The sequence below is a fragment of the Colossoma macropomum genome, unplaced genomic scaffold, assembly GCF_904425465.1.
Source record: "Colossoma macropomum unplaced genomic scaffold, Colossoma_macropomum, whole genome shotgun sequence".
NCBI lineage: Eukaryota > Metazoa > Chordata > Actinopteri > Characiformes > Serrasalmidae > Colossoma > Colossoma macropomum.
In genome coordinates this window covers 4,872,148-4,890,789 of record NW_023494787.1, presented here as the reverse complement: position 1 = coordinate 4,890,789, position 18,642 = coordinate 4,872,148, and the positions used below count along the sequence as shown (strand labels likewise).

Below are 18,642 nucleotides of genomic sequence, written 5' to 3'. Positions count from 1 at the left end.
TATGAATTATTCAGTATCTACTATTAATTATTCAGTATCTACTAAGAGTTATTTAGCTCAGTCTGTCCTATGGAACGCATCCCATCAGTGAAGTCGTTTTGTAGCTGTATAGCATAGTATAGTGGAGAGAATGAAGGTAGCAGTGTGAATAACCAACTTGATATTATGTGTGTGTGTGTGTGTGTGTGTCTGTGTGTGTGTGTCTGTGTGTCTGTGTGTGTCTGTGTGTGTCTGTGTGTGTGTCTGTGTGTGTGTGTGAGCAGTAGCTATTTGCCATTGTTCAGCGATGCAAATCTGTGTGTTAAAGTTCACCAACGTTAAAATTTAAATGCTGGTGAAATGTCAGTGTCAGAGGTCGAGTATGAGTGAGTCATTAATTCACAGCTCAAACTCTTTGTCACAGAGTTGCTCGACCTTCTTGTCTCTGTGCATTTTTACCTGCATTTTATGTCATTGCTCAGTTTTTTCCTTCACTGATCATTACTGTGTGTGTGTGTGTGTGCACAGTTGTGTGTGTGTGTTCTTCACACATCAGCACACATTCTTTATCCTGTCATGTGAACACGGCTTCTCCTCAGCTGGTTTCGTGTGCTGCCGTGCAGGGGAGGTGGGGGTTGGGGTGGAAGGTTGCGTGTAGAAGTCTGAGAGTAGTACCCTTAGCGTGATCCTCCTCCTGCTCAGTCACTGGAGGATGACATTGGTGGTGCTGTGTCTCCCTTTAGAACCCAACATCCAACCTAGCATGTCACACAACTGACTTTATTCAGTCCCATAGTGAATTTTTAACACAGCAACATCAAAAATTGAATCAAATCTTAACCTAAAATTAATATTACATTTATTAACAGTGTAAAATTTGGAATACAAATAAGTAATAAATGCAATTAATTAACCTAGGTAATTATAAATTAAAATTACATTGTAAGGCAAAATGTTGTGCACCCCTGTTCAAATGACATGCTGTTGTTGAACTGTGTATGTAGTTAGAGTTAAAATGGTGATGTGGCAAAAAAAAAAAACTGCATTAATTTGTCTTGACCATGAATCTAGAAGTCAAGATTGTTTTGAACCTGAGAACATGTGCATCATTACACCCCTATTTATTTATTTATAATTTATCAGATTTCCATTCTGTGTATGTTTGCTCTCTTAGAGCTCTCAGCAGTTCTCCCTGGTGACTGGCGGTAAGCCTGAAGAGGGCAGAGGTCGCTGCCCTTACAACCCCTACCAGAAGAACACAGCCATCACTGTGGGTAAGACTCCTCCGCTAAATCAGAGCCGTGTCACTTAGGCCTCATCTCATCTCTCCCTGCAGAGTCTGCGTCTAACCTTGATCTAACACCCACTATCCGTCTAATGAAAGAGGTCCTATCACCCCCACTGGAAAGAGATCTGAACTATTTCACACCAAATCACTCTGAATCACTCTTTACATCTCAACCACTGAATTATGCAGAAATTTTAAAAAATCTGTGAAATTCCCCTTTAACCATCAACAGGTGCTTCAGGAAACTATTCGGCTCCACCCTGTGGCCAAATTGTAAAATGCAGAATCATTATTTGTAATTACACCCGTAAAATATTGGGCATCTCTCTTTTGTATTAGAACAATACTATATTATAGGATACTTTATTCTTCTTTATTTTTTAATTCTTTATTCTTAATTCTATATTAAATATATTAAATTAAATATATTAAAATTAAAAGTAAAAAAAATAAAATAAAAATACCCTAGTTAAAATTAAAGTTTGAGTGAATGTGGGTCTTGAATGGACGACCCTGATGTAGACAGAGGTTTCCTACATGACAGAAAACAAAAAAAAAACAATGGATGCAGAAAAAAGAGAGTGTAAGTAAGTAGAGTAGAAAGAGAGAAGAGAAAACGTGGGCAGTCTCTGGAGTAATCCCCTTGCTCTTAAGCTCCTGATGGACTTAACTTCGAGTGGGTGATGTGTGACTTCAGTTCACACTGAAAACCTGCTGCTGCCTCTGTCTCCAGTGCAAAGGCAATGTTTTCAGCTATTGTAGGCAGTAATACAGTAATAATACATCTGTTAGGGATGCAGAACGATACTGGAATCAAATCAGTGTCAGCAGATTATCAGCATCAGATGTTTAGATTTGGCCAATTCCAGACTAATATTTGCTGATGTATTTTTTGTTCTCCTGAAGAGCAGAATGTTTAGGTAATGCTGGGCTACTGCACTACTAAAAGATCTGCGTTTTACTACATGTGTAATCCTTACAGAAACAAATTTTGTCTGTAATGCTAGTCCAAATTGATGTAGTCCCAATTTTTACTGTAATCCTAATTTCTCTGGTCAGATGAAACAAAAATTAAACTGTGTGGTCATAATGATCAGGCCTGCATGTGAAGGAAAAGGATGAAGCTTTTACTCCAAAGGACACTGTCTCAGCTGTGAAGCATGGTGGTGGTCGCATGTTGTGTGTGTTGCTGGAAAAGGGACTGGTGCACTTCAGGCAACAGGTGGCATCATGAGGAAGGGGAGTCATCTGAAATACTAAAGCAGCACCTCAAAACATCAGCCAGAAAGCTAACACTTGGTCGCAGTCATAGAAAATTTGTGGACTGAACTGAAAAAAGTGAGCAAGGAGGCCAACAAACCTGACTGGGTTACAGCATCCAGTACTGTGAGAAGCCTGTGGAAGGCTACCCCAAACCTTTGATTCAAGTTCATCAATTAAAAGGCCATACCACCAAATATCAAAGTAGTATGTAGGCTTTTGATCCATTGAAAATCTGATATAGTAAATAAAACCTAAAATAAATCAGCCTAACTGACTGAACTCACACTGTTAGAGGTTCTGTTCAGGTACATTTTTCGTTCATCAAGGTACAAACAGTGTAAATGTTCCCTCAAAGGTACAACAGTGGTTTTAAGGTCTGATTGTGAACCTTAAATAAGTTTTTCCAGGTGAAAAGTTCGTATTTGTACCTTTTCATAACCGAATGTTTTAAACAGAACAGTAAAATAAAAGCCTGGAGACGAGACGGGGTGTGTGGAGTCAATACAGCTTAGAACATATCATTTCAGTGGATTATGGTTCAGTTATGTTCCCTGACTAAAGGTATTGAGATGGACCCTTGAGGGTCCCACCCCAGTGACAAGAGGGTCCCTGCCCCAGTGACAGTTTAGTACCTTTTTGGGTCGATTTTGAGTGCTAGATATGTATGGTATAGTCCTGTGCTATATAGACTTGTCTGTGTGTTGTGTTGTAGGTGGAGAGCTGTACACCGGCACGGTGGCGGATTACAGGGGGAACCGGCCTGTTATCTCTCGTCATCTGAGTGATGGAGGTCATGTTGATCTGAAGCTGGATGATACGCTGGGCTGGCTAGATGGTAAACAGCAATAATAAAAACTGACATGGCTTATATTACATGTGACCTTCAATATGACTAAAGAACTTTAATCTGATTGTCTGTTTTCCCTTTTTGCTTTTCTTTGTCCCCCCGCAGAGCCCACCTTCATCAGCTCAGCCTCCATTCCCAGTGAGGAGAAGGTCTATTTCTTCTTTAGTGAGATGGGCCGGGAATACGACTTCATCGATAAGTTCACCGTGTCTCGCATCGCCCAGGTTTGCACAGTAAGTCAGCGGCGCCGTCTCAATACTTCTGTTGATGCACACTGGCCAAATTCAAACTCACCGCTCGAACGTGCATCACGCCTACATTACTCAAGTGTCCAGTCGCAGTTGTGGAGGAGCGGAATATTCAAACAGAGCACGTTCACCCTCGGCTAGGTTAGCTTCAGCGAGCTAATCGGCTATCCATGCTAACTTGGTAACGCAGAGCGGTTTTTGAGATATCTGAGCATAAAAATAAATGAAATAATGTCTTAATTTTTTGTTGCTGTTAGCCGTATATCATGGTGAACATATGTTGGAAATAATGAGGCCAAGTGGATGATGAAATCATTTTCAATCATTTATCAAAAATATATTTATTTTTCTAGTTTTCAAAAGGTAGTTCGGATGGAACATCTTACAGCAAAGCTTAACGAGGCAAAACAGTCAACAATAAGAAACTTGGACAATTTATATGACTCTAATCAAGAACTTTAGTTTCCAGTTAAATTATGTGATGTTGCTCAGTTGCGTAGTTGTTTATGTATTGTCTTTGTTTTATTTTTGATTTGTGTCTATTCCTAAAAATGTATGTTGCTGTCCTGACTTCCCCTCCCCCTTACCTCTCCCCGCCCTTGTTGTAAAACATAATGTAAACTGCAATGTTAATCACAAAAAATATCTACTTATTTTGAGAAATAGATACTTGTAAAATCTGTTCACCTCCCTATAAAATGCGGTAACACCTCAGTAACACTGAGGTGGTGGTGGTGTGTTAGTGTGTGTTGTGCTGGTCTGAGTGGATCAGACACAGCAGTGCTGCTGGAGTTTTTAAACACCTCAGTGTCACTGCTGGACTGAGAATAGTCCACCAACCAAAAATATCCAGCCAACAGCTGCTCTGTGAGGATCCATGGGGGTCCTGACCACTGAAGTTCAGGGTAAAAGGGGGCTAACAAAGTATCAGAGAAACAGATGGACTACAGTCTGTAACTGTAGAACTACAAAGTGCACCTATATAGTAAGTGGAGCTGATAAAATGGACAATGAGCGTAGAAACAAGGAGGCGGTCAGAAAGTTATGCCTGATCAGTGTATATATTTATTTCTCAAAAGGTTTAAAAGTTTACAAAATGCCTCTGAAGTCTTGTTTTCTTTAATTAAACTTTTTATGTATTTAGTTTTAATCTATCTGTACAGAGACAACACATGAAATATTACTGACCAGAGTTTAATGTTGTAAAAAATTGCCCTTTTAAAAGTGGAAATTGCTCCTGAGAATCAAATCTAGAGGGCAAAGATCGCCGATTGATAAAGTTGATTTCTGATTCTGATTGATTTTACTTATCGGCCATGTCACTTAATTAAATGCCTCTGTATTTGCATGCAGAGTGATAATGGGGGTCAGCGGACTCTGCAGCGGCGCTGGACTACCTTCACCAAAGCTCAGCTCCTCTGTCAGGCCAGCGGAGAACTGCCTTACAACGTCCTGCAGGACATGACCACCCTCCAGCCAGCAGAGGGAGCCGCTGAGGACGACACGCTGTTCTATGGCATCTTCAGCTCTCAGTGGTGAATACATGCACTCACACTGATGAAACCAGAGATGTCTGACAGAGTTTTTCCATCCAGTTCAAGTTCAGCTTCAAATATTTCGTCTTTTTTGCATGTTGTACATCATGATATTTGGTATTTAGTAGCTTCAGTTCATTGTCGGCATATTTAGCTGAGCAATTTTTAAAACTTTCCTGTAACAAAATATAGAGATGGAAGGACAACCAACATCACTCAGACTGTTTCACAGTAATGAAATCTTTGCTGATGATTAATTGCCATGTAAACTATTTATATATTAATTGTTTGATTGCCATTTTTGTTGTTTTCAGCTATTAAAGTCATAACCTGAGTCAGCTAAATTAGCTGACTAGCTGTCTTGATACTCCATGCTTAGTAGCTCCCAGATGACAACAGAAACAGCTTGAGCTTAAATAAACAAACGTTACTCACCGCTGCCCTCTAAAGGTTGTATAGCGCCAGACAAACCTTAGAATTTTAGTTTTTTTTTAGACTCATGAATAAATGTTTTCTCCTTTCTTGTGCTTGCATGCATTCGGCTCAGCCCATCAGATGAAAACGCTCCCAATTCACATTCTGTTTGTTACAAAATAAACATTTTACTGTGAACAATAATATCGCTGGTGTCGGAAGAAAACCTTGTATCTCCATTTTTGTCATTTTTAAGTTTTTGACATATTTTGAAAATGTCTTGCTCTTTTCATTGTGTGTAAATTTCGTGACGAACTGACCAAAAGAAACGGCCCAGAATGACTGAAAAAAGTCTGGTTCCATTGACTTACATTAAAGGTAAAGTAGGTTTTTTTTTCCTTCTCCTGTCAAGTTGTCATTTTGGAGATATGAGGTTTTCTTCTGACATCAGCGAAATGTTTGCTATTGTCTATTATTGTTTAATATGTTTATTATTATGAACAATAATATTGCTAATAACTGTGGAAAAGAATAGCAGTCAGGCAATTGTGTAGTAAATATGACAAGCCTACGTCATCATCCCTGTCCTTCATCACCTTCAAAACTGTAATATTTCACTGATGTGTGTTTGTCCTGTCTGTGTGTTTGTGTGTGTGTGTGTGTGTGTGTGTGTGTGTGTGTGTAAACAGGTCTGTAAACTCCGGCCGCTCTGCAGTGTGTGTGTTCAGCCTCAGGGACATTAAAGAAGTTTTTGCTGGAAACTACAAATCTCTGAGCAGGGATACGCTGAAATGGACCACACGAGTGCAGGAGAAGATCACCAACCCTGGAGAGGCAAGTTCTAAACTTCACAGAATTAAAGGGCAATTACACCAATTTTTCAAAATATCTCCATAATTCAATTGTTGAGATGTAAATAAAGCTCTTCTGAGTGGTTTGGTATGAAATGGTTCAGATGTCTTTACAGTGGTGGTGATAGGAACCAGGGGTCGCCATGACTACAACACAAATGTAGACATTTTATTTACTATCCAAAACCACCAGTGAACCTACACGAGTCCTCTGAGCTTTATATACAATGTTGATGATGGAAAAATAGTGGAAAATCTGAAAAAGATTCTGAGAAAAGTTTTCTTTTGATACTGTAACAACCTGCATGTGCCTCACTGCCATGTCTGGATTTTCAAAAATGTGTTTTAGGCCAAAATCTTCTCAAAACTAGTGTAAAACAGTGTCTCAGGCATCATGCAGTGAATTCATCACCATTTCATGTAGTAACTTTCTGTGAGGGGGCTGTTAGAGGTGGACGTCTGGTTCCTATCACCACCACTGTGAACAGTTCTGACTCGCTAAGTTTCTCTAGAACTTTTAAATTGTGCTGAAACTATTGAAGATTTATTTACAAATTGGCAGAATCCCCCTTTAAGGAAGACGTGGGTGTGGTGGGTTTGAGCAGGTTGAGAGAAGTTGTGATGGTCAAGTCAAGTCAACATGCATCATCTAAACCGCTTATCCTTCTGGGTGGGGTGCTGGAGCCTATCCCAGCTGTCGTTGGGCAAAAGGCAGGATACACCCTGGACAGGTCGCCAGTCCATCGCAGGGCAGACAGACAGACAGACACAGTCACACACACATTCACACCTAGGGGCAATTCAGCATGTCCAGTCAGCCTGACTGCATGTTTTTGGACCGTGGGAGGAAACCGGAGTACCCGGAGGAAACCCACACAGACACGGGGAGAACAGGCAAACTCCACACAGAAACGACCCTGGTCGCCCGGCCGGGAATCAAACCCAGGCCATTCTCAAGCTTGATCTAAATCTAAGAAAATGTGAGTGTTAAGTCATGGCTCATTCTTGTGTTTGTGTCTCTCTGCAGTGTGGCCTCCACAACGCTTCAGATAACATGCTGCGCTTTGTGAAGGAGAACTTCCTGGCTGATAAAAGTGTCCTACCCGTCAATCAGGAGCTGGCCATGGTGTCACCTGAGCACCACTACAGCAACATCGCAGCTCAGAGAGTGGGGCTCAAGGGAAAAGAGTACACCGTCCTGTACCTGCTCACAGGTACCACTGACCACACACTAACAACCAGTTCACGCTTTTCCCAGGTTTAGTTCTTCCGTTTATAGTCAATAGTCACTGCTGGAGCTGCACTGCAGGTTTTGGATAGATTTGTTCTTGTTAGGCTAAATGCAGGACTTTTGAGAGCTACATTAGCCACGTTTACATGCAGCCTGATAATCTATTAATAATCAGACTAATAGCTCAATCGGAATAGAATACGTCCATGTAAACACCTTAATCGGAATAGTCTAGTCCGATTGAGGCCATTCGGATACAATTTCTATCCGATTGATCGAGGTGGGTAATCCTGTAAATAATCCGTTAAATAGAAGAATAATATCCGTGTAAACGCCTGTATCTGATTACATTCCCTATCAGAAAGTCTAAGTACGTTCTGATCATGTTCGTCGCGTCACAGTGAAAGTTTATACCGTTCAACATGGCGGAGCAGAAACTGGTCTGCAGAGGAGATGAAGTTTATGCTCTGATCTTTAAAAGACGGCGGTGGGACGGACGTCCAGCTTATGTGTCTCAGAACACGACGTCTTCCTCTCGGCCTTCTTTAATAAGGACATGTGAAGGACGTTTTCCTGAGTCTGACATCATTTTAAAGCAATTAAAAACACAAGCACTGCTCACTGCTGCTCATCTCACTCTGACTGGACTCACATGATGCTCGTTGTCACGGTAACGTTTCTAATAAAGTGGCCAGTTAGTGGAGGTACAAGGTAGGTGTTTCTGATAAAGTGGCCAGTGAGAGGAAGCACAAGATGGGTGTTTCTAATAAAGTGGCCATTGAGTGGAAGCACAAGATGGGTGTTTCTAATAAAGTGGCCAGTTAGTGGAAGTACAAGGTAGGTGTTTCTGATAAAGTGGCCAGTTAGTGGAAGTACAAGGTAGGTGTTTCTGATAAAGTGGCCAGGAGTTTAGTGTACAAAGGCGTGACTAGGTTTCTTCCACCATCCAGCGTGTTGGATTGTTGAGTTATTTAAGGATCTGAGCTCAAAAGTCTGTCCTATTCATTTTTATATAATTATATAAATGATGGTGTTCTTTTTTTCTTTCCTCTTGCCTTCCTATCTTGGGCAGAAACTGGCTTCCTGCACAAAGCTGTGCTTCTGGAGAAAGGCGTCCACATCATCGAGGAGATCCAGGTGTTAACACGGCCTCAGCTGGTCAAAAACCTCCTGCTGTCCACCTCTAAGGTACCACTGGACCTTCAAGTTTTAATGAGAAGCTTTAGGGACCACAGCCAAAGAAAGCATTGTTTAATGCGACCACAGACCAGATGCTGCATAGCATAGCGTCATGTAGCAGATACCACAAAGAGTGAGAGCGCTGATAAAATTACTTGTATAGATCAAATTACATAAAACTGAGAAACCACAGCCACCCCCCCCACCCCCCTTTCCACATTTGATCTTTACCCTCTCTGTCTGTGCGTATGATGGCCTGATGTGTCCTCTCTGGTGTCTCCTGCAGGGTGTGGTGTTAGTGGGCTCCTCTGAGGGAGTGGTATCTGTTCCTGTCTCCAACTGCTCCTACTACTCGAGCTGTGCTGAGTGTGTGTTAGCCAGAGACCCTTTCTGTGGCTGGGACCCCTCGCACAAAGCCTGCACTGATATCTCCTCCATTAAAGGGAATGCGTGAGTAGAGATATTCACTATTTCAGCACATAAGGACACTCAGCTTCGGATTCTTAATCGATTTTACAGAGTCATGTCTTCAGCTGATCATTTAAGAGCAAAACTTTTTTGAAGCCAATATATATATACATTTTATATATATATATATATATTTATATATATATGTATGTATGTGTGTGTGTGTGTGTGTGTATATATACATATATATATATATATATATATACATATATATATATATCTACATATATATATATATATATATATATATATATATATATATATATATATGCATAATGTTAGATCAGTGCGATTAATCTGTAGAAGTATAGTCTTTATATGGCATAGTCATTCAAAAAATACAATAATGAATCATGATTAATTTGCCTTATTTGCCCAAATTTGACCCTAAAGAAAAGTTTCTTTGCATTTAAAAGCAGTGTGTTTTATTGTAGCTATATGAGAGGACATAATACATCTTAATCAGCGTCTATTTATTAGTTTCAGTAATTCAATAACATTATTTTCAGTGAATTTTTCCTCTCTCATCTTCGATGTCCAGTGAGAGCAACCAATGAGTGTATATATCCCATATAACATATACCATATATTCAGTCAATTGTTCCAACTACACTGTGGTTAAAGGATGTTTTTCCTCATCAGTAAATTTATATCGTAATAAATTACCTCCTCTTCTGCTTACAGACACAAATGTGGTATGGATCGAAGGTTTCGAATCTGCACTTTTCACACAATTTCTCCCCTTTTTTTAATGAGCTAAAAATCAGAAATATTTCAGTAGAATGTCAGAAGAGGCATTTCATAGTAAATGCCCTATGGGGCATCTAAAGGTGAAGAATAACACATTTGAACTGTTCCTTTGTGATTGAAATGGGGATAAAGTGTCTCTTCTCGTTTTCTCTCTCAGTCGTCAGGATGTGGATGAGGGCAATGTGTCTAAAGCGTGTGAAGCCCCTATCACGCCCCGATCACGCTCCGGCTCCGGCTCTCTCAAAACTCCTGCAAGTGAGTGATTGTGATTTACTTCAGGCCATGAGCGCAGAACAGCTGTAAATAGTGGGCCTGGGCAATATCTAAAAGTAATTGGGCGATTAGCCCACCCTCTGGCGCAGTAACCTACTTTCTGTGCTCTGTTTAGCTTGTGTTTTATACATTACATTAATATCTTTAGTTGAACATTGAAGATCATATACTAAATAATGTAAGACTGAATATCAGAACACTTTCAAAAACTATTTCACATCTCGTTTAGAAAGTTGTTGCTGCTTCAAACATGTACAGTCATGGCTGTTTCTACTCTTTCAGTGACGCACATTAAATCGTCCTGTGTATTAATGGCGCCCCCTGCAGGAAAAACTTCAGACTGCTGAAACTAGACATGCTCTAAGTGAATGAGCTCCAGAGCCCTGACATGCTTTACTTATTAGGCATAGACGCCTGTGGGAGACCATGGAGTGTTATATTATCGTAGTTTTACTTGCCCAAACCATCAGGGCACTTAACCTGTACAGAAAATTTTCCCCAAAACGGCGATTAGTACCTTCAAAGCATCGTCATTGTCTTACTTGTCAGTCGTTTATTTTTTATTTTAGCAACAAGAAGTTATTCAGTGACAAAAAATTTACTATTAAATTAAATTTTTATTTTATTTTATAGTTTAAATATATACATATGTTTTAGTTATATTTTATAGTATAATTGTATAGTTAATTATTATTACAATTAGTATAATTATAACTAATATCATATTATATAAGTATATTATGTATAGAGTTATATAACATGTTATACAATATATAATATAGTTATAATTATACTAATTATAATTATAATAATTATTTAACTATTAATAATTAGAATTATTCATATAAGTATTATATAATTACAACTACTATTGTTATAGATATCATTTTTTTTATTTTATTACATATACTTTTTATTTTATAGTTTAAATATATACATGTTTTAGTTATATTTTATAGTAGAATTGTATAGTTAATTATTATAATTACAGTTAGTATAATTATAGCTAATATATTATATTATATTATATAACTATACTATGTTTTACTTTATTAAGTTATTCCCCTCTATTTCTCAGTCAGTTTTTTCCCCAAGACGGCGATTAGTACATTCAAAGCATCTTCATTGTCTTACTTGTCAGTCATCTCTGTTAGCCAATCACATCACCCCATCACCCAGGCCTAATAAACAGTGTAATGAAGTGTTTGTCATTTCTTATTGTGCTGGTTATTTTGAATCTTTGTTGGCTGTTGAGTCAGAAGTGTGTTGTGTGTCCTGTCTGTGTTTGGTCCTCACAGCTTTATGAGATTTCTAAACCTGTGTGTGTGTGTGTGTGTGTGTGTGTGTGTGTGTGTGTGTGTGTATTTCTTTTACGTACAGTTTTTCCTCACACAAATGGCTCTGTAATTTAGGGCTCAACTTATATGCACATATTGTTACCAGTACTGATTTTAAGGATCCAGAAATCCAAATAAACACTAGCCAGTATAAATTAATATGGCCAAAAATGAAACAGATTAATAACTTTATTTAAACCATATTTTACTATGAGTTGTCAACTGTGAATTGAGATGATTCTGTTAACGTTTGTTAACATTTCAGTTAAATAATCATAAATAATAAATGGTAAGTTTTTTGTTGTAATGAACGTTTTTTTGGTTCTTTAAACACCTCATTACAACGCTAGTTTTTGCTAGCGCCCCTATGGAATTTCTATAGGCATGTTAGCACTAAGCTAACACTGGCGCCCATGAACAACTTTTAGACCATTCTACATTAACAGACATGTGAAGCTTGTAAAAACTTCTGTGTGTTTTATTTGAAGCTTGTAACAGACATTATCATATATCTGAGCCTGTATGTATCAGGTTTACAGCGACTCTTTCAGTACAGAGTTCTGACAGAGAGCTGCCACCACTGTTTTACATTCCTAACAACTAACAAGAACCTGCTTAGACTACGACTCATATTCACAGTCAGTGTTGTATCTAGAACTTGCAGAAGACCTAGAATGACATTTTTGCTCAGTAATTTGATCCCTTTGTAAATCAAAATGTGATTGGTTGATTCCTCTGTCAGCTCCTAATTATGTCAGTAGTCCAGCTCCTGAAGTCCCAACCAGCTCACTCGGCTGTTTGTTCCTAGATACCATGGAGGAAACACTCCTGATTGGATGATTTTCTGTTTGACATTTCAATATTTTAACCCTTTTGTTTCCAAACCAAAACTTAATAATGAACTAAGGGTACTACAACAGTACCCACAGAGTATAAATACAAGTGTGTGTATATATATATATATATATATATATATATATATATATATATATATATATATATATATATATATATATATATATATATATATATGCAGAACAAAAAATTGTATCCCCTGCATTTTATCTCGTGTTTACGTTGTTGATCACAGTCTGTGTGTTGGAATCAGCAGCTTTACTGTAATCTGTTCAGTCTGTGTCTCGTGCTCTTGTCTCATAGTGTCCTATGTGTGCTGACCCTTGACCCCTAATCCTGACAGCCCCATGTCCTCCAGGTGAGCTGGTGTCCGTGTCTCTGAATGAGGTGGTCCGTCTGCAATGCCCAGCGGTCTCCCATCTGGCCCAGCTCCACTGGGAACGGCCCAACAGCCAGATCTCCCCGAAAATCTACATGCAGCAGGAAGACGGCAGCCTCAGCTTCCTCGCCACGCCGTCCACTCTGGGCCTTTACCTGTGCAAGGCTGAGGAAAATGGCTTCACTCAGACGCTCATCACATACCAGGTCAGACAGAAGAGCAGCCCGACCCTCCAGCCTGTAACACCCAGCAGACCACAGGTCACACAATCTTCCGAAACTGGACAAGCCTTCACCACTAAATGGGTGACCACACTGCGGGCCAGGGAGGAGACGGTATGAAAACATCATAATATCAGTGAAAATACACTGCAAACAAATGTTTGGAATTCCTTTTTAGATTATTATTAATACTTCATTGTTATCACTATTAATACTATCATTAATGCTAATACTTAATTGCTTATATTATTTTTGTTATTTTTTTTACAATAATAACTTATACAGTGCAGATTTGAATACTCTAAGCTGGACAACCGAAGGTACTTTTAGTATTCTAGTTAGTTTATTTTTTAAGTTATTCAGTGATTAAAAAATGTACTATTAAATTATTTACTTATACTTTTAATTTCATTTTATAGTTTAAATATATACGTATATTTTATAGTTATATTTTATAGAATAATTGTATAGTTAATTATTACAATTACAACTGGTATAATTAGATTATAATATATATTACGTGTAGTATTATATAACATAACAGTTATATAATACAATAATAATATATAATATAGATATAATTATACTAATTATAATTAAAATTATTTAAGTATTAATAATTAGAATTATTTATATAACTTATATAATTATATTATTACTATTATTATTATTATATAGTTTTTTATTATATTAGTTATAATTTATTTAATTTTTAAGTTATTTATATGTACTTTTTTTACATGTCTGTCTCTGAATGTGATTGTCACTTTTGTGATACAAGAAATGATGGATATTAACCTTATTATAACTTCTTGCGTTTATTTCAGAGCGTTCTACAGCTCTTTCCATCATTCTGGACACATTTAAAATGTGTTCATTTATTTATGTTTTATAATAATTGTATGTAATTATATAAACTCGTGAAGATGCTCAGGACTTCTGTGTTATGCAGAAGTGTGTCTCTGTAGAGAATGTTTTAAATTATTTTCACTTACAAAATTAACACATCATGGAATTTTGTCCAGGGGTGCACAAACGTTTGCATGTCATATTAATAACTCAAAAATAATTCCAATGTTAATCTCTCTCATTTCTAATGCAGATGCAGCCGAATCCCAACATGAAGGAGCCGCAGCCCACCGTGTCTGTCAGAGAGACACAAGCAGTGACCACAAGCAAGAGCAGCACGAACTTCTCAGAGAATAAGCAGGGCAGGCTGGAGGTTGGAGTGGCTGGAGGGGAACATCAGCTGCTGGCTAAGACGCCCAGCTACCTGCAGGAGCTGGTGGTGGTCTCTGTGCTGCTAGCGTTGTGCATTAGCGCATTGCTGACAATTGCACTGTTCAGCGTCAGGCAGCGGTGTCGCAGCAGGACGGCCCCCCACAGCCCCGGCTCGCAGAGGGCAGGGGGCGCCTCGCCTCAGGAGAGTGAGGCGCTCAGGGGGAATTCGCCAAGCGGGGGAAAACGCAACGGACACGCCAACAACGCTGCAAAATCTCCAAATACCCTTAGCAACGGCTCCAACGGCCACCTGCCCAACACGCCTATCTGAGGACTGACTGTAGCACGTTTTTAAACCTTTTCGGTTCCCTGTGTTGCTCTCGGCCTGGTGTTATCTAGGACTGCACAATATACACAAGACACCATACTGTGACCTTAACATTGCCTGGTACTGTAATTAATGCTTTTCCATGCATTAATAACACACTGAGGAATGGTTGATGTTGCATGGTTGAAGGAGAATTTCACCAATTTTACTAAATTTCTCTGTAATTATGAGTGGTTTGGCCTGAAACGCTCCGTTACAGAGAAACGTGCATAGTCAGAATAGTTCACAGTGGGGGTGATAGGAACCAGAGGCCGGATTCACAAAAGCTTTCTTGGAAAAAAAACTTGCTAAGGTTTTTAGGACAAACACTAGGAAGTTCATAAGATTGGGCCTCATTCACCAGTATATTCCTAAGTTTGTTCTTAAGTGTGTTCTTGAGAAAGGTCATAGGAAAAATTAAAGCGCAGAACTGTTCTCACCTTTGTGCTCTTGAGTGTGTAGATTCTGTTCTTACCTAAGAACAAATCCCAATTCATAAGAAAACACTGGTGAGTCTCAGAATCTTCATAAAAACTAAAAAAAATCTAAAAAAAGTGGCTTTTAAGACATTTATCCTTGAGAACAGTTGACGAATGAGGCCCGGTGTTCTTAAATGCAATCCTCAAAAAAACTGAAGTTCTGAAATATTTTCTTAGGATAATCTTAATTATTCTCCTGTTATTTTCTTAAGAGAATCTTCATTGATTTCTTTTGTCGGCTACGTTGCATTTTACCACGTAAAATAAACAATGCAAGACACATTTTGAGTTTGTATTAACCGTTATTTCTGTTATTAATTTAGTCCGAGCAAAATGGAGGAAAAACATCAAAACCAAGGGTTTAAAATTTTAGCAAATAAGATCTGGAGGTAACGGAGGAACAAACAGCCAACCGAAAAAAATCCTCATTGAAAAATATGATAGTTGTGGGGTAACGGACGAGGATGAGGAGCAGCAGAGGCAGCATCTGTGATCAATTTAGATGCTCACCTCGTCGACTCTAACAGCCCGAGACTGTGTGAGTCTGTCGTAAGGTTAAGAAAACATTTAAGAACATAATATTTTCAAGAAAACCACTTGTTCTTAGAATTATTCTTAGGAAAACAAGTTAAGAAAATTAGACAATTCTTAAGAAGTTGTTAACAGTAGTATAACAGTTTCTCTTAACTTTTTTCTTAAGAATGAAGTTAAGAAAAAACACGTTTAAGAAGATTTTCTTTCTTAAAACACTTTCGAGAATCTGCCCCCAGACGTCTGAAGAGTTAACCGTCTCTAAAAGCTAATTTATCAGCAGCATTACATACAAAAACTCCAGACACCAGTAGGTTCACTGGTGGTTTTGGACAAAAATCTGAGTCTCCACAGTGAACCATTTCACACCAAACCACTCACCTGATTTTATTTACATTTTAATGATTGAATTATCTAGAATTCTTGAAAATTTTCATGGAATTCTCCTTCAGGATTGGCCATTATTTTGACCAACAGAACATGTGAATACCTCGATTCATGAAAACGCCAACAGACACTCACATGGACCACCTGTTGTCTTGTCAGGATGCTCACAGCACAAAGACGACCCTCTGTGATTGGCTAAAGTTCATTTTCATGTTGCAGCCCACAGCAGCGCTCAGCGCCAACAGCAAAATGCAGCCGATTGCTTTATCATTATTGCACAGGTCACACGTTGTGAACAGTGTATTGTGCAGTCCTACTGTCATTCTGTGTTAATCTGGCTACACAGGTATCAGCTGTCATCTGTTTCTGAGCCGTACTCGGGCTAATACTGTCTTCGCTTGACCTACCGTGCTGGTCCTCATCGCATAGTGGTACTTTTAGCCCAGTGTTTTTTTTAATTCAGCACCTCGTAACACAGCACACAAGGACTTTCAGTCAGTGGACTCAATGCTGTGCTCCTTTTTGCACTTTTTCATGTGAATATTAGTCCAGTCTGTACATATGACATGTAGTTTAAGTGACACCGATGTCTCTTTCACTGTGACCGAGGATCATACAGATGCGCGCGCGATACTGCCAAACCACTTTCACACAAAACAGCTGTGGTTACCGTGAAGTTGCAGTGGTAAGAAATGTTGTAGAATGGTAGAGGATCGACTTTCAAGGCTTCGTTATGAACTTTTGAAACTCTGCAGTTGATAATTTAATTGACTTTAATTGAATTTAACATTTGCGACAGTATTTTGTTTAGCTAGTGTAAGAAATCAAAGGGGAACGCCGCCTGTTTTCCAAAATTTCTGCATAATTAAGATGTAAGCAAAGTCATTGTAGAGAAACATACAGACTTCAGTGTCTTTACAGTGGTGGTGATGGGAACCAGGGGTCGCCATGACTACAACACAAGTATAGACATTTTATTTATTATCCAAAACCAGTGAACCTACACGAGTCCTCGGAGCTTTGTATGGGACATTAGTGGTGGGAAAATAGTGGAACATCTGGAAGTTTTCTTTGCGGAATATTTTGCCTTAACACATCTATATTTATGTATCTCTCGTCTATGAATGGATTTTAAATTTTAATTTACGCCAAATCTTCTCAAAACTATCGAGACATCTCAGACATCAGGACGTCTGGTTCCTATCACCACCACTGTGAACAATTCTGACTATAAGTTTCTCTAGAACGGAGCGTTTCACACCAAACCGCTCTGAACGACTTATCCATATATCTGGAAATGCGGAAAATTTGGTTTAATTCCACTTTATCGACAACTTTAAACATTTTGGGGGCAGTTCTGCAGGTCCAGTGCTTTTAATCTATTTAATAAGTGACTGCAAATTTCCGGGATTACCAATGTACAGTATTGTCACTCTGTGTTAGCTGTTCTTTCATTTCAAGCTGGGTTACCCTTTCGACGTACTCCTGTCTTACGTTTTTCTCTGTATTTTAGGTGAAAAACACGGAACACACATTGATGGTGGATTTGTACGCTCAATTTAATCGGCACCTTGTTATGCTATGGATATGATAGTTATTAAAACCAATCACCATGATAGAATTGAAGCTGAATGAAAGGGTTTGCCTGTCACACGCTGAATGGTTAATGGGGTGTGCAGGACTGTTGAGGGGGTTTAAATCACTTTATTTAATGTATGTGCATAGCAAAAATAGAGTTGTTGTACTGTGCACCTCACGGGCGCTGCCTGGTCATGGTTAAGAGACCACAGGCAAGGCCACTAAATCATACAGCAGCACCAGCTGGACAGATTGCTGATTTGTGACAATCACTTGTGAACTGTGATGTTGCCAAATTTTATAAAGGTACAAAGCTGGACGTGTTTTGTTCCAGCCCAGAAGCACAAACATACTTGGCAAGTCCTGTTATTTAATATCACTTTGATGATTTAAAGTCACTTTGATGTTACTAAGTGGTTAGTGGAGCGTTGAACCTGTGTTTGTTTTTTTTTTTTTGTTTTTTGTTTTTTTCTTAGCAAATCCAGCTCGCTGTACACCAATGTTATAAGAGATTATTGTTTTATTTTTATACAACAGACTGTTTTGAAAATAAAAAATGTGATTTTTTTGAAAAGCAAAATGCTTCTAAAACTTATTTTCATCACCACTAGGTGGCAGCACAGGTAAAGCTCTGGCAAAGAAAACTGCTTTGCCTCTTTTGGATATATGCACATACACCCATCAGGCATAACATTAAGACCACCTCCTTGTTTCTGCGCTCATTGTCCATTTGATCAGCTCCACTTACTATATAGGTGAACTTTGTAGTTCTACAGTTACAGACTGTAGTCCATCTGTTTCTCTGCATACTTTGTTAGCCCCCTTTTACCCTGTTCTTCAGTGGTCAGGACCCCCGTGGACCCTCACAGAGCAGGTACTGCAGTAACACTGAGGTGGTGGTGGTCTGTTAGTGTGTGTTGTGCTGGTCTGAGTGGATCAGACACAGCAGTGCTGCTGGAGT

The 18,642-nt window shown here is 38.8% G+C and overlaps 1 protein-coding gene across 2 annotated transcripts in view; it reads left to right on the top strand.

The window, feature by feature from the left end:
* sema4ab (sema domain, immunoglobulin domain (Ig), transmembrane domain (TM) and short cytoplasmic domain, (semaphorin) 4Ab) overlaps nt 1-17,165 on the top strand; it is an 85,744-nt gene extending 68,579 nt beyond the window's left edge. Inside the window, exons 6-16 of one of the 2 annotated variants that reach the window (XM_036565927.1) lie at nt 1,154-1,253; nt 3,243-3,365; nt 3,483-3,610; nt 4,979-5,160; nt 6,264-6,408; nt 7,453-7,639; nt 8,729-8,844; nt 9,122-9,285; nt 10,211-10,308; nt 12,862-13,232; nt 14,221-17,165. In XM_036565927.1, coding sequence (XP_036421820.1) covers nt 1,154-1,253; nt 3,243-3,365; nt 3,483-3,610; nt 4,979-5,160; nt 6,264-6,408; nt 7,453-7,639; nt 8,729-8,844; nt 9,122-9,285; nt 10,211-10,308; nt 12,862-13,232; nt 14,221-14,670 — 2,064 coding nt within the window. In that variant the 3' untranslated portion in view covers nt 14,671-17,165. The remainder of the gene's footprint in view (nt 1-1,153; nt 1,254-3,242; nt 3,366-3,482; nt 3,611-4,978; nt 5,161-6,263; nt 6,409-7,452; nt 7,640-8,728; nt 8,845-9,121; nt 9,286-10,210; nt 10,309-12,861; nt 13,233-14,220) is intronic. The other variant, XM_036565928.1, reaches the window with a different exon arrangement.
* Nucleotides 17,166-18,642: the final 1,477 nt, after the last annotated feature.